Source organism: Procambarus clarkii, chromosome 21 (genome assembly GCF_040958095.1).
Source record: "Procambarus clarkii isolate CNS0578487 chromosome 21, FALCON_Pclarkii_2.0, whole genome shotgun sequence".
Classification (NCBI taxonomy): domain Eukaryota; kingdom Metazoa; phylum Arthropoda; class Malacostraca; order Decapoda; family Cambaridae; genus Procambarus; species Procambarus clarkii.
In genome coordinates, this window is record NC_091170.1 from 30,443,791 (window position 1) to 30,464,259 (window position 20,469).

General features: G+C 42.2%; 1 protein-coding gene across 1 annotated transcript in view; it reads left to right on the plus strand.

The window, feature by feature from the left end:
• The window catches only part of LOC123751843 (uncharacterized), a 155,831-nt gene extending 135,645 nt beyond the window's left edge, over positions 1-20,186 (plus strand). The window contains exons 3-5 of the mRNA XM_069328641.1: positions 5,684-5,803; positions 17,565-17,787; positions 20,088-20,186. Coding sequence (XP_069184742.1) covers positions 5,684-5,803; positions 17,565-17,787; positions 20,088-20,186 — 442 coding nt within the window. The remainder of the gene's footprint in view (positions 1-5,683; positions 5,804-17,564; positions 17,788-20,087) is intronic.
• The last annotated feature ends 283 nt before the right edge of the window (positions 20,187-20,469 follow it).

Sequence of the window (20,469 nt, forward strand, 5' to 3'; positions counted from 1 at the left end):
ACGCATTGCGTCTCAACGCGTGGTCGGGTTGCGTCTTGCGTCTTCACCCCGCCAGGCCCCCGCCCCTCCTCCATACACCACTACAACTCGTTGGATCACATATCACTTTCCGCTCAGTACAATACTCCTCTACTTGTAGAGACACAGGGAGAGAGAGAGAGAAATGTGTAAGAGAGAGAGAGAGAGAGAGAGAGAGAGAGAGAGAGAGAGAGAGAGAGAGAGAGAGAGAGAGAGAGACAGACAGACAGACAGACAGACAGACAGACAGACAGACAGACAGACAGACAGACAGACAGATAGAATCTGGAGGATAGACGGGAAAACACAGTGACAGACGGACTAACTAAGCTACAGACTAACGGAACATACAGAAAGTCAGTATAGACCAAGGTCATTTCTCAATATACAAATTCATGCAATTTGTGTCCATTATTTGGGTTTAATTCTTAACATAACACATTTGATTTTATCTAAATTGTTCTATCGAATCAAGATTACAAGTGCAGAGAATAAGTCCCAATAACGAAGCTGAAATAAACAGCTCAACGGATACACATATATATTACATATGTAGATTTATAGTGAGTGAAAGTTTATTTCCTCGCAAATTTTGCAATATGTGTGTGAACAAATTATTAATGTAACAACTTGTTATATCACCTGGCCCCCTGTCCCTAGTGGTGTGAATTTGAGAGAGAGAGAGAGAGAGAGAGAAAGAGAGAGAGAGAGAGAGAGAGAGAGAGAGAGAGAGAGAGAGAGAGAGAGAGAGAGAGAGAGAGAGAGAGAGAAAGAGTTTCAGGATTGTAATCGGGACACATGGGTAATAGGAGACACATAGTGGTACACTGGGAGACACGTATGACATGTGTGTGTGTTTTCAGTATGTATAACGCATATTTTGCATGTTATGTATTCTCAACGTGTTATAATGCATGGGTATGTATGTTCGTTCACTAATGTATTAGCCACGTTACGCACGATATGTATGCTCAGTATGTATCACGCATGCTATGCATGGGGTGTAATCTCAACATGTATTACGCGTAGTATTTATTCTCAGCATGTATACTGCCTATTAAGCGCGATATCTACCCCGAGCATACATCAAGTGTATGATGCATACACTTATATCTTCTGTGCATGCATAGAACATATTTCGCAAGCTATGTATCATTCACAGTCTTAACATGTATGTTGTATGTGTAGCAACAGCATGCACTATGCATACTATGTATCCTCAGCACGCGTTGCAGAACCCATAGTAAAGCTGCCAAAATTAACCCATCTCCATAAACAGACTTAACTAACTGATCATGAGATAGTGAAGGTTAGCGCCTGCCTGGTAACTATCTTCACTATATCTAGACCGGTAACTATCTTCACTATATCTAGACCGATACCCCCCCCCCCCAAAAAAAAAAAAAACTGGCTGGGTTTTCCCCTCGATTTCCCTATCCGGTTTTGATAGTGTTGTGTGGAGTGCGTTAATGGTCTTACCTTGTTAAAGCTCAAAGCTGAAAATTTTTACTAAGAAACGCTTACAAAAAAATCCGAGTTTTTTCTTTTTGATATATAGATCATAAACTCGATTTAATTGAATGAAAAATTCAGCTATTTTTTGATGAAGGGTTTAAGGGGCGCTTTCAATGGAATTTTAATGGTTACTTTGTCATCTATATGTACACATTTGGGATTAAATAATGCTTGAAGTGGCCTGAAAATTGTCTATTATATCGAGGTAACTGAATTTAACGGTGTTCTCTATGTACTTATTCTTCATCCCTTTCACCTCCCTCTTCTCTAGTAATGCTCCTCCTCCTTCTTTTCTTCCTCCTCTTTCCTCTTCCTCCTCCTTTTCCTCCTGCTCTTTCTCTTCCTCCTGTCCTCCTCTCTCCTACGTACCAAAGACGTGTCTGAGGAGCAGAAGATAGCCTTCGTGGACTGGGATAACGCGATAACTCCTACGTACCAAAGACGTGTCTGAGGAGCAGAAGATAGCCTTCGTGGACTGGGATAACGCGATAAGGTCAGGGAGATACGCCTTTACGCTCCAGGAGCTCAATTCCCCTTCCATTGAGGCCATTTTTGAAACCCATTTTAAGGAGACGCGAGCCTATATTGGGCGTGATTCCTCTCCACCGCTCCCGGCAAATGGAATTCAAAATTTGCTCGTAAAAAAAAATGAATGCCTATATTTTTTATATATACAATTTAAATTTGGTTTATGTTTACTACAGTGCATTTCCAAACGCCATGAATGTCGCGCGGTTGCATAATCTTGCAAATGGTGCACAGGGTTGCAAAGACTTGCCAAGAGTCAGAGATTTCTCGTGAAGGCTTGAACAAAAAAAAAATAATGATGTTTTTTTTGAAGATCACCTTCCTCATTATTTATTTAATATATATATATATATATATATATATATATATATATATATATATATATATATATATATATATATATATATATATAACTTAGAGGTGGCTTTCACAACGAAGCAAAGTGTGGCCAAGGAAATCCCCCTATCCGCGGACCTCAATCGCTTGGGCTCGACGGCAGAGCGACCGGTCTGGCTTCATGCGAGTCGGCGTTCAATCCCCGACCGTCCAATTAAGTGGTTGGGCACCATATTCCTTTCCCCCCTCCCGTCCCATCCCAAATCCTTATCCCGATCCCTCCCAAGTGCTATATAGTCGTAATGGCTTGATAGTTCCGCTTCCCTTCGCCTCAGCGGTTCAGAAATACATAGAGAGAGACACAGAAGAAAATACGTGACACAGATATGCAGACATTTCCACATGAAAAAAAGGAAACAGAGACTCCAATTATCCTGGATTCACATTCCTGGTATCCTTGATCCTTTATTTATATAATTGGTATATCATTTATTTATATAATTGGTATTTATATAATTGGTTATATAATTGGTAATTGGATAAAAGGGCTGGAATTTATTGTTTCCTTTCCCATTTGGTTATGTGTGCGTGACTGTATTGCGTGTGCTGACAATGAATTGCGTGTACTGACAGTATATTGCGTGTACTGACAGTATATTGCGTGTACTGAGAGTATATTGCGTGTACTGAGAGTATATTGCGTGTACTGACAGTATATTGCGTTTTCTGACAGTATATTGCGTATACTGACAGTATATTGCGTGTACTAACAGTATATTGCGTGTACTGACAGTTTATTGCGTGTACTGACAGTATGTTGCGTGTACTGACAGTATATTGCGTGTACTGACAGTATATTGCGTGTACTGACAGTATATTGCGTGTACTGACAGTATATTGCGTGTACTGACAGTATATTGCGTTTACTGACAGTATATTGCGTGTACTGACAGTATATTGCGTGTATGACAGTATATTGCGTGTACTGACAGTATATTGCGTTTACTGACAGTATATTGCGTGTACTGACAGTATATTGCGTGTACTCTCAGTACATTGCGGGTGGTGATGGTAAATTGCTTCAGATAACAGTGAACCGCCTCAGCTGACAGTGAACCGCCTCAGCTGACAGTGAACCGCCTCAGCTGACAGTGAACCGCCTCAGCTGACAGTGAACCGCCTCAGCTGACAGTGAACCGCCTCAGCTGACAGTGAACTACATTAGCTGACAGTGAATTTGCGAGTGCTGTCAGGTCAATATTGACATCGGGAGGAACTTAACCCCGCAGTCAACAGAGATTGACGCCTAATGGCCTTGCGCTTTCTCCTTATCGTCCCCTTCCCTTTCCTCAGCATTACTAACGTGTGGTAAACTCCGCCAGTTTACACAAGGTCTTCGACCCGTCCTCGAAAGCTCATTCCACATCTGTCAATCAAATTTTAATAACTTTACAAAATTGTAACAACTTTACTAAATTTTAACAACCTTTCAACATTTTAGCAAGTTTTAAATTTGTTTAAATTTTAATTGTAATAAGATATAAGAAATTTTAAGCACTTTAATTTTTTTAACAAATTGTAACTATTTTTTAACCAATTTTTAACCAGTTGTAACAACTTTTAATTAATTTTTATTCAGTTGTAACAACTTTTAACTCATTTTTAATACATTTTTAATAACTTTTAACCTATTTTAATTGTGAATTGTGATGTTTAATGAACTGTGTTATACCTTTACCACTTCTAACTGTTTGCTTTATTTAAAGGCATAGTAAATAAGTGTTGATGATTTTAGGTAAACCCATTGTTACGAAGGCTCTTTTGGGTAACACTGACGCTGGAAAAGAAATTATCTTCAATTCAGTGTAACTTCAATTCAAACACTGAATTGAAGTTAATTTGTTCAAAGTACTGATTCTGCGTGTAGTCGTTCAAAATACTGATTTTGGGTATATTCAAAATACTGATTTTCGGTATATTTGCTCAAAATACTGATTTTGGGTATATTCAAAATACTGATTTTCGGTATATTTGCTCAAAATACTGATTTTGGGAGCAGTTGTTCAAAATACTGATTTTCGGTATATTTGCTCAAAATACTGATTTTGGGAGCAGTTGTTCAAAATACTGATTTTCGGTATATTTGCTCAAAATACTGATTTTGGGTGCAGTTCAAAATGCTCCATTTATGATCGATGAGTCGAAGGTTCAATTCTCTTCAAGTACCTGCTTCTACACCTGTTTTTTTGAGCTAGCATAAACAGGTGTATATAGACACTGCACCTATATATATATGTGTGTGTGTGCACCTGTTCTTGTTAGCCCAGGTGTAATACATGGTAAAAAAACGATCATTTCATAAATACCTTATGAAGATTAGTTAATTACAAAATTTAGACGCTACATATGTGACTTATTGTAGTAAACATGTGGACCAAACATGTGGATTATTGCTGAGGGGCCTTGCGGCTATAGTTTATGATGGAACAAGTCACTCCTGATCTATAATATTAATGGTGGTCATCCATCATCATTATTACTGCCTCGTGGCTGGCTTGGATGAGATGGAGGCTCGTGGCGGCCTTGTCTTGTGTATATATATATATATATATATATATATATATATATATATATATATATATATATATATATATATATATATATATATATATATATATATTATTATATCTCCAGCACCTCACAATCTCTAGGGCTGTGAGCTGGTGGAGTGTACGACTTGGCATGGCCGAGGCCGCAGGTTCGAGCCTCACTTCACAGCTTTAGTGGATCTTCTCGTTAGTTTAATTTCAATTTTTCTTCCTAAAATGGCTAAAAATATTTCATGTGTATAAGATAAATGAGTCAAGCATAGATAAAAATTATACAAATGGAGCCTTTTGAAGCAAATATAACTGCAGATTCTACCCAACCACTTGGACTGGACGGTAGAGCGACGGTCTCGCTTCATGCAGGTCGGCGTTCAATCCCCCGACCGTCCAAGTGGTTGGGCGCCATTCCATTCCCCCCGTCCCATCCCAAATCCTTATCCCTTCTCAGTGCTATATAGTCGTAATGACTTGGCGCTTCCCCCGATAGTTCAATAACTGCAGATTCTCGAAAAGCTTGAAATTTTAAGTAGATCAGATTTAGAGAGCCTATAAACGATTGGTTTACCTAAACCGCTTCTCTCCACTGCGCCTGGAGGCCAACTGGAGGCTAGTCAGCTGTCTGTGTCTGTCTGTCTTCCCGTAACTGAATATTTTGTTCCGCTTGTGGGTGGAGCCAGGGTTGTGACGTCACTGGAGAGAGGGGCCAACTTTATGACGTCACTGGAGGGAGCGTGTCGCTCATTGGCTCCCGGTCTACCCCCTGCCATCACCCTCTCCTGTGACGACGTTTCGTGCATGTACGTAAACTCACTTCTCATTTCTCTTCTGTTACGAGTGCCTGCGCGTACGTGTTTGGGGTACATGAGACTTACTTACCTGAGACTTTTGCGTGCATACAGGTGTGTGTGTGTGTGTGTGTGTGTGTATGTGTGTGTGTGTGTGGGTGTGTGTGTGTGTGTGTGTGTGTGTGTGTGTGTGTGTGTGTGTGTGTGGGTGTGTGTGTGTGTGTGTGTGTGTGTGTGTGTGTGTGTGTGTGTGTGTGTGTGTGTGTGTGTGTGTGTGTGTACGAGTTGCTGTGTACGCGTTTATCAGCGCCTATTAACGCGCGCTGCTTGATTGGCTCTTAAAGTTTTAAAGTTTTCTATCGTATTTGGGAATGAATTGTACCGTTATAGGCACAAGAACACTTGGCTTCCACAGCTTGTGAATGGAGGTGGCTTCCACAGCTTGTGAATGGAGGTGGCTTCCACAGCTTGTGAATGGAGGTGGCTTCCACAACTTGTGAATGGAGCTGGCTTCCACAGCTTGTGAATGGAGGTGGCTTCCACAACTTGTGAATGGAGGTGGCTTCCACAGCTTGTGAATGGAGGTGGCTTCCACAGCTTGTGAATGGAGGTGGGCTTCCACAGCTTGTGAATGGAGGTGGCTTCCACAGCTTGTGAATGGAGGTGGCTTCCACAGCTTGTAAAGTTGTGGAAGCCACCTCCCGTCAGCCACCGTGTCCTGTTGCCCTGTTGTCCCTCATTTGGAAAAGGATGTTCATTTTCAAGTTATATGCTTTCCTCGATATTTTGTACATAGTGATCATGTTTCCTCTGGTAGAGCTCTCATAATCTATCTGCTTGGCTTAGCTTTCTTATTTCTAGCACCAGCCGTCTATACCTTTCCAGGTATTTCCAATATGGTCTGCCATAGGCTGGTTACATTGTCTCGATAATTACCAAACTTAACTTTTCCTTCCAGCTGTTTTTTTCCCCTCTGTATTGTGTAATTCCCATTCAATTTTTTCCTTCTCATTCGTCTTCATAACATTGCATTTGGTAGGATTAACCTCTAGTATCCTCCATTCTTCATTCGCCTCATTCTTTGCAATGTTTGGGTTTCTGTATGTTTCTCGTATACACATTTGGGGGTTTTGTATGTTCTGTTGTATGAGTGAACATTTGTCTCGTATGTATGGTTAGTGGTTTGTATATCTGTATATCCAGAACACATTTAAAAATATACATTAGCAGTAAGCGTTATATTTTGTGTATATGTTTGACTGCAGGAAAATGAGTATAGATGAGAGTTATTGTATAGACATATTGGTTGCAACGACTGAACTCCGAACTGGAAGTTTGAGGAAATAAGGTAAGTACTCGTGTGTACTCTAGATGTGTACTCTAGCTGTGTACTCTAGATGTGCACGGATGATCACATGACTGTACGTTGTACACCCATGTGGTATGTGCTCTGTGTGTGCAGTTTGCTGCGTATTTGTACTCGTTAGGGGATCGTGAACCCCTCCTAGTTCATTGTGCTTACTTAATTCATGTGCTTGGTAACACCACAGCGCCATCAACTCACTCGCCTCACTCACCGTGATGTACGCACTCGCTGTACCCACTATCTGTACTCATCTTGATCTGCCTCCCAAGCTGTATTCACTCTAATTTTTCACACACACGATGGGAACTGTGCACTCTATAATGTACTCTTTAACCCAGCCTCCACCAGCTAGAGTACATCACATTTATATAAATATATATATATATATATATATATATATATATATATATATATATATATATATATATATATATATATATATATATTATATATGAGTTTGTGTGTACTTACCTAGTGGTGCTTGGGGGGGTTGAGCTCTGGCTCTTTGGTCCCGCCTCTCAACTGTCAATCAACTGGTGTACAGGTTTCTGAGCCTACTGGGCTCCATCATATCTGCATTTGAAACTGTGTATGGAGTCAGCCTCCGCCACATCACTGCCTAATGCATTCCATTTATTAACTACTCTGACACTAAACAAATTCTTTCTAATGACTTTATGGCTCATTTTGGCACTCAATTTTCACCTATTTTCCCCTAGTGCGTGTGCCCCTTGTGTTAAATAAACTGTCTTTGTATGTGTATGTATTTATGTATGTATGTATGTATGTATGTATGTATGTATATATGTATTGTCTTAACGGTTGCCTAAGCTTACCAAGGTGTTAGTGATTAAAGGTTATCATTCTTCGGTTTTCTTAGCAAGGCTGTGTTCCTAGTGTGTCCCCAGTGATAGCAAGATAGTGCCACCAGTATGGCATCAATGGAATAAGGTAGTTCCACCAGTGGGACAACAGTGGTGAGAAGTGCCATCAGTGTGGCAACAGTGGTAGTGCCACACTTGCCACATATGGTGGCACTGGTAGGATTTGGCACAAGGTGGAACAAGTTGGTTAGCAATTTAGATGACAGGGCCGTGGATCACCTAACACCTTCAAGCCAAAGTAGCACCCTAGGGAGGTCCTGAAGTTCCAATTGGACAGAAGATTGGTGTCTCTGGGATCCTTCTCTATTCTGGTCGTTGGTGGATCAGTGGGTGTAGCTGGTGGCTGTGTATTTGTGGTTCTGCGGGTCAAGGCGCCAATGGTCCAAAGTAAATGAAACTTTATACGCGATATTGTGATCAGCAATATATATTTTCGCAAAATGTATATTTTCGCAACTTCCCAAAATGTTCTTCCTCAATTCGTCTTTGAATGTGCTAACAATCTATAACATAATACAAAATAATAATAATAACAATCACAAGAATCGTTGGTCTAAACATAATTTTTTTGTCAGTATAATTTAGGATTAGACTCTATGTAAATTTGGTAATTAACTTATATTCTCTTAATTTGATTATCAAATTAGTTATTCAAATCCGTTTCTTATTCACAAATTAATTGCGGAAAAAGGCTAAATTTTTCTTTTCAGCATGTGTGTGTCTCTCTTAATTTTGTTCACTTTTATATGCCTGCGAGACTAATTAATGCTCCCACTGTGCTAGAACAAATAATTGAGCTTGGAAATCCTTGAACACACCCGCCCTTGTCTCAAGGTTAAGCTTTGAACTCACCCGAGGACTCGTCCTCGGTGAGTTCAAAGTTCACTCCCTCTCGACCTGAAGCAAGTCACCCTTATTAAGCAGCCTGTCCTCATCAACAGAGGTCATATGCTAGTTAAGTCAGCCAACAAACCCCATGTTAATGAATGAACAAAGGAGGGGAGGTTTCAGCGGACTTTGAACTGATGAACTCTTAGAACATTTCTTGAACAGAGCTTCGCTGATGAACCTCTGTTCAAATCGAAGCTGCTTCTGCTTCACCCACTCAAATACAAATGATTGCCAACAGAACTTAAGCACCTAATCAAACCTAACATACTATCCATAGAACTCTTATGTATAATAATATTAATTTATACATGAAAATTATTACATAGAATTTTAAAAGTAATGAATGCGTCTTGAGTGTCGGGCGCTGCTTTAACGAACCTAGCCTGTCGAATGGGTGAAATACAAATTATTACCTAGACACCTAGATTAACCTAACATAGGCCTATCCATACACACAATTCTAAATACAATAAAACATAATTTCTATTTGTGAAATTACCGATTTGAAATACAAAATAAGTTAAAGTTTATGAATATATCTTTGGGGGTTGGGCGTGACTTGACACAGTTTGGCTGGACAAAACGAGTGTATGTTTGTGTATGTTTGTGACTGTTTGTTTGTCGTGCAAGCGGAATTCGCGGGTTATTTAGCTAGCAGGGTGCTTCAATTCCACAAATTGCTCTCTATATAGACAGACTCCAACACATGAGTATATATTCATATATAGAGAGAGAGAATGGTGCTGCTATTTCTGACTGACTCTCGCTTGAAATGTTAAAAATCTTTTGAGATTACAAAATAAATAAACAAATAAATAAATACGCTATGGGTCCCCATAACTGCATCATAGGTGGTATCCCCTTTTATATATATATATATATATATATATATATATATATATATATATATATATATATATATATATATATATATATATATATATATATATATGTATACAAAATATCTATCATCAACACTGAAACCAAATGGTAGTCCTTAGAACATAATTCCGCCATCCTTCATACTAATGCTAAAGTCTATGGACTTGGGGCTCAACATTTCACATCCGCAGACTTCATTAAGGAGGGATAGGAAAAAATAACTGTTAGTCCTGCAAAGCTTTCTGAGGGTAGACCCAAGTGTCTGGATTCCAGCCTTGAGCAGAGTGACAGACATTCCCTTATAGCCATAGACATATATGTGTGTGTGTGTGTGTGTGTGTGTGTGTGTGTGTGTGTGTGTGTGTGTGTGCAGTTGCGTGCAGATCATTGTAACATGATGATATAAGCTCTCAGATCAACATCTTTCTGTAGGCAGCTGCATTCCTCTGAGCTGTATAGGAGAATTGCTGGAATATCTGTGAGGCCTGGAATGTTGGGAATTATGTATGACGTATCTCGTATTGCTGTATACTGGAATTGTTCAGGACCCGTCTGGTTCCTTGGAATGTTGGAATTGTGAAAGAGTTTGTCTTTAATCTTGAATGCTGGAATTTCCCCCAAAAAAGTTTGAGCACGTCCAGGCTCTGTTGCACTTTGAGGCTGTGTTGTGTGTGTCAAGGCTCAGTTGTTTGGCAGGTGTTTTGTTAGGCAGGTGTTTTGCTAGGCAGGTGTTTTGCTAGGCAGGTGTTTTGCTAGGCAGGTGTTTTGCTAGGCAGGTGTCCAGAGGTGGTTTGTTGCGCTGCTGGGCTTTATGTTCAGGTGTTTTTTTAAGTCATTTTCAAAAAGTAGATTTTTATTCTAAGTTTGAACATGGGCCTTGTGACCTGGGCCTAGTGACCTGGGCCTCGATACCTGGTCCTCGTGACCTGGTCCTTGATACTCAAGCTACATCATACCCCCCAGAACAAGACCTATTCATTGTCGTCGTCACGGTCGCTCCGTGTGACTGGAGGAATACACATAAATGTTGCAACAGATGCATGTATAATCCTTCTATGCAACATTGAGAGTGGAGCGAAATACGCAACAAAGCCTCATTAAATAGTCATAAATGGGAGCATGAAACTATTGCAATTGGCCTTCACACGAGGTCAAATTAAACTATGTTTCAGCATTGTTTTGCATCCTTTCCTGAAGCAATAGTGATTATTTCATCTCTACTATTATTATTATTATTATTATTATTATTATTATTATTATTAGTAAGAGTACTAGTGTAGAATATTGAAATAAAAATCATAAGCTGAATTATAATCGCTGAATTTAATTAACAGAATGGAACTTTTTTTTTTAAATCTGAATTCATCAAGTCTGGAAATAGAAATATCTGGCTTGATATTTGATTTTACAACATCTATTAAAAAAATCGACAAAATATGAGCGTTTTTTAATTTTTTTTTTTACTTAGTAAAAAGAAATCATGTTTGGGGGTAGATGTAACTCGGCTTTAATATAGATCACGGAAGTGTACACCTGGGGACTCATTTGCATATACATGGTTATATCCAAACACTTTCGTGTTTGTTCTGAAATTTTGTCGTTTTGTCGCTGGATTAGTGTACTCCCCTAGTTGTGGTTGCGGGGGTTGAGCTTTAGCTCTTTGGTTCCGCCTCTCAACTGTCAATCAACTGATGTACAGATTCCTGAGCCTACTGGGCTCTGTCATATCTACATTTGTGTGTGTGTGTGTGTGTGTGTGTGTGTGTGTGTGTGTGTGTGTGTGTGTGTGTGTGTGTGTGTGTGTGTGTGTGTGTGTGTGTGTGTTGGGGTTGAGCTTTAGTTCTGCGGTCCACCAATCAACATTCAATCGACTGGCATATAAGTTCCCAAGCCTTCTGGGCCGAGTCATATCTACATTTGAAACTGTATATAGATCCTGCTTTCGCCAACCTCACGCCCTTAGAGCATTCTGTCTGTTCACCAATCTGTGAACAGACAGATTGATGTCTGTTCACCAATCTGTCAGATTGGTAACTTTGTATCCACCTGTGTTGTTCTCTTATTCATGTACCAGCCGTGTTAAATGTCTGTCCTCCGCCCTGCCTACTCTCCTGAAAATTTGGTATGTACTGATCATGTCTCTCCTGTTTCTCCGTTCCTCCAATGACATTAGTTTTTAATTGAATACAATATGCAAGACGTTAAACATCAATAAAATACTCAATTTTGAACGCAAATGTTCAACATAATATTCAACAACAGCATAATATTCATCATTATTGTAACATGTTCAAAATACAACCAGACTAACATCCGACGCATAGATGCTATAACGGCCTCGGATAAGCGGAGTTAGTCATTATCAGGACCAACAGGAGACGGGATGTGTACAGTGACCGGTGGATACGAGGCTGTTGAGTGATTGATGATCTGATGAAGTGTCATTGATAACAATGCAATTATTTAGAAAATCAGGGCAGTGTGGGTGTTGATAAGTGTGTAGGTATTGATAAGTGTGTGTAGGTGTTGATAAGTGTGTGCAGGTGTTGATACGTGTACAGCTGTTGATAAGTGGGCAGGTAATTACGTAGTTATGCGAGTGATTAACCTATTGTTAAGGGTATTAACCTATTGCTGGATAGCGCCTACCCCCCCCCCCCCCCCTCCCTTCCCTTAACTACTTATCTCTTTACTCCTTTTCCTCCTCTTCCCATTTCAGTTCCCCATTCCTTCTCTTTGCTTTTTCTCGCCCTCTCCTTCCTTTTCACTCCCCTCCCTCCCAATCTCGTATAGAGGAAAATATGTAGTGATGACAGCTTCGCTTCTCCTACTCTCTCTCTCTCTCTCTCTCTCTCTCTCTCTCTCTCTCTCTCTCTCTCTCTCTCTCTCTCTCTCTCTCTCTCTCTCTCTCTCTCTCTCTCTCTCTCCCCCTTTCGTCCATTTATTCTCGTTAAACAACCCTGTTAACCCTATCTCATTAAGCTTGAATTGTTATCCCAGGGTTCGTGACCCCTGACTTATCAACAACGGTTCGTTTACTCATGCTCGATAATCCAGTTCTCCTTAACGAAGGCTTGGTTTCTCCGGCTGCCTGATCCTCTCACTGAACTCGTTAAAAAGGGAATAATTGACTAAGTATTAGTTAATAAATAACTAGTTAACCATTGACGCATTGAACTTTGTCTGACGGCTAACCCCATCGTTAACCTTCCGTTGTTCTTTAAGGATCCCTTGCAGAGTCATTTACTAAATGCGATAGTCTATAGAGATAGATACAGATAGTCAGACTGATACGAACTTAGAGGAAGATGAGTATAGATAAAATTATATTTCATTATTTGTAATTATGTGACTGGCAACAGTGTATGTCTGCATCTTGATGTGTCTGAAAAGTTGAGCCTCAGCTCCCAAACCCCCATATATATAAAAAAAACTTTAGAAGTACATTCTGTCGTTCATTTTCATATGTATAATATTATGGATGAAGTTAATGACGCAATTTTTTTCGTGTAATTCATTCCGTAGAATTTACGACTCTTGCACTAAATAGTTTATTTTTGACATCTCTGTGATTCATTTCTTTCTCCAGTTTTCAGGTGCCTCGTTTCTCCTGCCTCTCACCTGGAACGTTGAGTTTCTGTCAACTTGCTCAATCCCCTTTACAATCTTGAATGTTGTTACTATTTCTCCCCTACTCCTCCTTATTTCCAATATGGTGAGGTCCAGCTCCTTTAGTATTTATTCATAAGTCAGTATAATAGTTAGAAACTGCTTGCATCTCTGGACATTTTTTAGTTATATTTTGTGTTGGTTTAGATGGGTTTTCCGTTGCCGAAGCTGCATACTCAAGTGCGACTCTCACATAGGTTGAAAGTAGCGTTCATACGGCTCCCTTGTCTCAGTTCATGAACGCTATCGGGACGTTGGCCAGATTGGTATTTGCTGAACACGTTGTTCCGCTCATGTGATATTCCCACACGTCTGAGGCTCCTTATATTTATTGATGTCAGATGTCAGTAGTTCTTTGGTGAATATTTCCTGTAAGGTCTGCTCAGGCTCCTGTCTTGGTCTTCTGGGGTCCTTTGTGGTTCTCTGGGGGAGGGGGAGGGAGTTGTAGATCACTGCTACCAACACTTTCCTTTTGTCTTACCCATACACTAGAATGATTCCTTTTATTAGTTTATTCTAAATATTACTTCTCATGGCTACCAGCGTCTCTCACTCCTTCTTCTCTTCTTCTCCTTCTCCTTGCTATCTCATATTCTCTGGGGATTATTGCATTAGTGAGTTTTTTGTGTTCTATTGCTATCACATCCGGATAAATATCCTTAGTCTGTATATATATATATAAATATATATATATATATATATATATATATATATATATATATATATATATATATATATATATATTATCCTTTGTAATGAATATATATTACAACTCCATAATCTCCTGAGACTGATGGATGCCTACTACTAATGGATACATATTCACAGTCCTTTATTTGACCGTCTCCTATATTTTGACAATTCATTAACATTAGTGAGCCATGTTTTTGAGGCTAGTGAGAAGATAGGTATATAGGAATCTACAGGATGCCTATTGGCTTATATGAAGCAACTCCTATTTATACAGTCCTCGTTTCAGACAGCTCCCAGCCTGAGGGGTAGGGGGGTACTGGATGGTTCCAGGTGTGTATGGTTAGGGGAGATGAGGGGAGATGAGAAGGGGAGATGAGAGGAGACGCAGGTGATGTCAGAGGAGGAGGAAGGCAGCGAAGATCTGGAGGATGCTGAGTGTAGCGTTTAACGAGAGGGAGAGGGGAAGCTTGTGGAGGACGAGGGGGTGATGGGAGTATGCAATGGTGGGTATTATATACTCGGTGTGTGGATGGTTATGGTGGGATGGAGAGGATGATATGGTGGGTAGTTTATGGGGGAGTTTGGCAGGCTTGGTGTGGGGTGGATCATGGGGGACTGGCTTCTTGTTCTTAGTCAGTATTGGTTGTTGATTTGTAACTGTTTGATTGGTTCCTCTTCTTGTTTTCTCTTAGCAATTTTTTTTTCTCCCTATTTTGATGTTTCTTTGTGTTCGTTACTCTTGAGGCAGCTCGGGATGGGGGTACCATGAGGTGCTTCCGGGGCTTAGCGTCCCCGCGGCCCGGTCGTCGACCCGGCCGTGGGGGTTGCAAGAAATATGTGTGTGGGGGGGGGAGGGTTTCTGTATCATGCAATGTGTGTGTGTGTGTGTGTGTGTGTGTGTGTGTGTGTGTGTGTGTGTGTGTGTGTGTGTGTGTGTGTGTGTGTGTGTGTGTGTGTGTGTACTCACCTAGTTGTACTTGCGGTGGTCGAGCTTCATCTCTTTGGTTCCGCTTCTCAATTGTCAATCAACTGGTGTACAGATTCCCGAGCCTATTAGGCTCTATCATATCTACATTTGAAACTGTGTATGGAGTCAGCCTCCACCACATCTCTGTTTAATGTATTTCATTTGTTAACTACTCTGACACTGAAAAATTCTTTCTAATGTCTCTGTAGCTCATTTAGGTACTAGGTTTCCACCTGTGTCCCCTTGTTCGTGTTCCACCCGTACTAAAGAGTTTGTCTTTGTCCATCCTGTCAATTCCCTTGAGAATTTAGTAGGTGGTTATCATGTCTCCCCTTACTCTTCTGTTTTCCAGGGATGTGAAGTTTAGCTTCCTTAGCCTTTCCTCGTAGCTCATACCTCTCAGTTCCGGGACTAGTCTGGTGGCATACCTCTGAATCTTCTCTAACTTTGTCTTGTGTTTAATTCGATATAGACTCCAGGCTGGAGCTGCATATTCCAGGATTGGTCTGACATAAGTAGTATACAAGGTGGTGAACAAATCCTTACACAGGTTTCTAAAGGCAGTTTTTATGGGGATAGGTTCGGTGTGATATCAACTCCCAGATTTTTCTCTCTATTTGACTCTTGCAGGATTTCACCTCCCAGATGGTACCTTGAGTTCAGCCTTCTGTGAGTGTGTATGTGTGTGTGCGAGTGTGTGTGTGTGTATGTATGTATGTATGTATGTATGTATGTATGTATGTATGTATGTATGTATGTATGTATGTATGTATGTATGCATGTATATGTGTGTATACAGGTGTGTGTGCGTGTGTTTAGGTGTATATCTGCACCTTGGCTTCTCTTTCATCCTCTGTCTCTTCTCCTTATTTCCTGTTTCGTCCCCTTCCATCCATATATAACTCCCATTTCTGCTCTTCCCCATGTCCCCTTTTCCCCCCTCTCCTTCGCGTTATTTCTCTCTTCCATTCTTTAGTCATTAACCCTTCCACTTCCCGTTTACTCCCGCTCTCTATTCCTCTCAGACCTCGTCCTCCCTCCCACCTTTCCTCTCACCGCAGCTCCTCTCCCGTCCTCTCTTCCTCTATAATCTAACCCATCAGTATTTGTCGCAAGAAGTAATAGGGGTTACGCGAACCCCTATTATAAACCCATTTGGCATCTCGCTCACTTATAATGGCAGTAATCATACGAGGACCAGCCACTCTCGTTACGACCCCTAGTGTTTCTCCTGCGTCACTCGCCAATATTGGTGGTGCTGCTGCTGTTGCTGCTGCTGCTGCTGCTGTTGCTGCTGTTGCTGCTGCTGCTTCTGCTGCTGCTACTGCTGCTGCTGCTTCTGCTGTGGCTGCTTCTGCTGCTGCTACTGCTGCTGCTGCTGCTACTGCTGCTGCTTCTGCTGCTTTACTCGTGTACCTGCTCTCCTGCTTGCTATAGATAGAGCACATTCCCATGCAAGATTAACTCGAGGAATAATTTTTTGCTGTCCTGCTTGAGGATTACGTCGCGTCGATTTCGAGTCGTAAATGTTATTGTTTTGTTATTGTATTGTGTTCTGGTTTTTGGTAGCTGGCCACACGTGCGTTAAATGGTGCGTGTGTGCGTTTTTTTATCTGAGCCGGGCTCGTATTTTGCGTTCATGTTGCGTTGAAATTGCGTCATGTAAATCAAACGAGTTTGATTTACATGGAGTCTTCGCCTAAGGACTTTTCGTCCTTAGGCGAGGGGTGAAGTGTGAACGTGTTTGTGATAATTGTTGATACGAGCGTTGCTTTTCATGTGGTGTATGTTGTATGTGCATTAATGGGGAGGAAGGGGGGGGGGGTAGGTGATTGAGCTGGATGTTGTGTATTGAGGAGTTGAATGATGGATGAGCAATGCTTATGTGTTCATTGCTTACTGTCTCCTCTACTCTCACTCATTCTTTCTTACAAGGTCACTCATTATATCGTTATCTCTCTCTCTCTCTCTCTCTCTCTCTCTCTCTCTCTCTCTCTCTCTCTCTCTCTCTCTCTCTCTCTCTCTCTCTCTCTCTCTCTCTCTCTCTCTCTCTCTCTCGTTTTCTTATTTTGATTTCCCACTCCTCCTTCTTCATCTTCCATCGTTTTATCCCAGCAGGAGTGATGTTCCATCAAACTTACCCCCCTCCCCTTTCACCCCCTCCTCTCCCACTAACCCCCTCTCCCCCTCCCTTTTCCACACTCTCCTCCCTTCCACACCCCCTTCAACTACCTCCGTCCATTAAGCCTCATTATCGCATCTGGCCCCCTCATCAACCCCCCCCCCCTCTCCCCCCTTCCTTCCCACCTCACCCTGGAGACTTGAAACATTAGAACTTCCTCCCTCCCTCCCTTCCCCCATCTCTGCTCTCTCTCTCTCCCCCCTCACTGACCTCCCCATCTCTGCTCCTCCCCCCACCAGCGCAGACGGGTGCGCGTGGTCCCACCCTTGCTCGCTGGCCACTTCTGCGGCGTCGTCTGCGGCGTCGTCTGCGGCGTCGTCGGCGTCAGAGATGACGACCCCGTACCGGGTGGTGATGCTGGGGGCGCCGGGGGTAGGCAAAACGGCCCTCGTCCACCAGTTCATGACCTCGGAGCACATCAACGCCTACGACAACTCCCTGGGTGAGTGCCTTTTGTCTCCTGTGAGTGCCTTTTATCTCCTGTGGGCGTCGGGGGGGCGCCGGGGGGCGTCGGGGGGCGCCGGGGGGCGCCGGGGGGCGTCTGGGGGGGGCGGGTGCTTAGGTCGTTTCGTAAATAAGGAGGTTCGCTAGACGAGTCTTTTTTTGCTGTTTTAAAGACTAACATAACTCAGCCTAACCTAACCTAACTCAGTCTAACCTCACCTAACCTAACCTAACTCAGTCTAACCTCACCTAACCTCCCCTAACCTAACTCAGTCTAACCTCACCTAACCTAACCTAACCTAACTCAGCCTAACCTCACCTAACCTAACCTAACCGTTCCCAACCTAACCTAACATAACCTAACTCAACCTAACCCAACCTCACCTAACCCAACCTAACCTTACACAACCTGTCCTTTACTGAACCTAACTTGATTCAACCTGACCTAACTCATTCTAAACGAGCTTCATATAAAAAAAAACTAATTTAATTCAGCTAATCCTAACCGTAGCTCAGCCTAACTCTTTTAACCTCAACCAGTCCAACCCAGCCTAACCAAGCTGATGTATCCTACCATAAACTAATCCAGCCTAACCTACCATAGTTAACAATTAGTAGATGAAGCGCCTATAAAAAAGACTGTGTAGGATTTGCCCAAACTGCTTTCAAACACCCCACGTCCTGGGCTCTACGTCCTGGGCTCTACGTCCTGGGCTCTACGTCCTGGGCTCTACGTCCTGGGCTCTACGTCCTGGGCTCTACGTCCTGGGCTCTACGTCCTGGGCTCTACGTCCTGGGCTCTACGTCCTGGGCTCTACGTCCTGGGCTCTACGTCCTGGGCTCTACGTCCTGGGCTCTACGTCCTGGGCTCTACGTCCTGGGCTCTACGTCCTGGGCTCTACGTCCTGGGCTCTACGTCCTGGGCTCTACGTCCTGGGCTCTACGTCCTGGGCTCTACGTCCTGGGCTCTACGTCCTGGGCTCTACGTCCTGGGCTCTACGTCCTGGGCTCTACGTCCTGGGCTCTACGTCCTGGACTTAATACTAATGTATTAACTACTTAAATACTGTATTTACTAGTGTAAATACTTAATACTGTATTAACTAGATGTATTTCCGTTTATGTTATCGGGATTGATAATCTTCCGCAGTTTCCTATTAAGGTGGATCTAAATTATGGCAGTTAGAGGTAATTATATAGAAGGAGGTTTCTGCACACACAGCTTGGGTCAAATGATGGAGCTGTGTTTGTTGATGTCTAGATGGAGTGATAATCTTGGTGTTGAGTTAGGTCTTGTTAGTGAGAATTGTCTTCTTATTCTTGGTTCTTCGTTGAGAACCATTGAGACGTTGTTGTTTTAGCAAGCATATGGAATATGGATGACCTGGCTGGTTCACCTCCCTCTCCCTCACTCCCTCATTCCTCCTTCTCCCTCAGACTTCTCCCTACCTCATTCATCTCACTCCCTCACAACATCTCTCACTTAGATCCCCCCCCCCTTCACATTGGTCTTGTTGGCTTCAGGAAACTGTTCCCGAGGGGAGGGAGAGGCATAGTGTATTTTGGCATCGTTAGTCTGTCTGTCTGTCTCTCTCTCTCTCTCTCTCTCTCTCTCTCTCTCTCTCTCTCTCTCTCTCTCTCTCTCTCTCTCTCTCTCTCTCTCTCTCTCTCTCTCTCTCTCTCTAAACCAACCCAAAAATATATGTTTAACTATTTTATACTATATAACTCTACCTTCAACTGTGTATATTCCTTCACCTGTATCTGCTAATGTATACCTGGACCAGACTATTATTTATACCTGGACGAGCAGCTGTGTTTCCTGGACAAGTCAGGTAACTGGTAATCAGACTAGGGATTAGCTCAGTGATTATCTCAGCTTGTCAGCCAGGTCATCCCAGGGTCATCACTGAGAGAGAGAAAGAGAGAGAGAGAGAGAGAGAGAGAGAGAGAGAGAGAGAGAGAGAGAGAGAGAGAGAGAGAGAGAGAGAGAGAGAGAGAGAGAGAGAGAGAGAGAGAGAGAGAGAGAAACTGACACTTCTATTTCAATTGTATTCAACCACCAATTACATTACCCGAGTGACTGTTATAATGTGGGGTAACCGTGACAAAAGTGACCGGCATGTTGGGTCACTTTGAACGCAAAAGTTCCTGTCATGCGTGCCAAGCATGACAGGAAGCATGGCATGAGTGAAGGCACTCTTGTCACGGTTGTCACTCTGTTATAATATCATTCTTGTTATTATTGATTAATACCGCAAGTGTGACAAGAGTGACTGGCATAATATAACAAGTGTGACGAAAGTGACTGTTTCAAGCTTGACCGGTGCAAGTGTGACCAGATCGTCCGGCTCAAGCGTGACAAGAGTGACTGGTATCAGGTGGTGGGCGTGACACAAGTCCATGCTGACCTCTGACCTCTAATCCGGTGACCTCTCCTCCGCTGACCTCTGTTATTCTTGTATTTTATTGCTCACCATTTGTTACCTGTTTTAATATTTTTGGTGAACGTCAGACCCTTTATTTCGCGATATATTTTGTCCTCACTTGGGTCCACCCGTGTTGAGATTTAGCTCCTGGGACCCCGTTGCTGGCTGTATTTACCACATCGTAATTTAGCTCCTAGGGGCCAGGTATTTGTTGTGTATTCCGGGTAGAGATTTAGATCGTGGGCTCCGGTATATGCTGTGTTTGATGGGT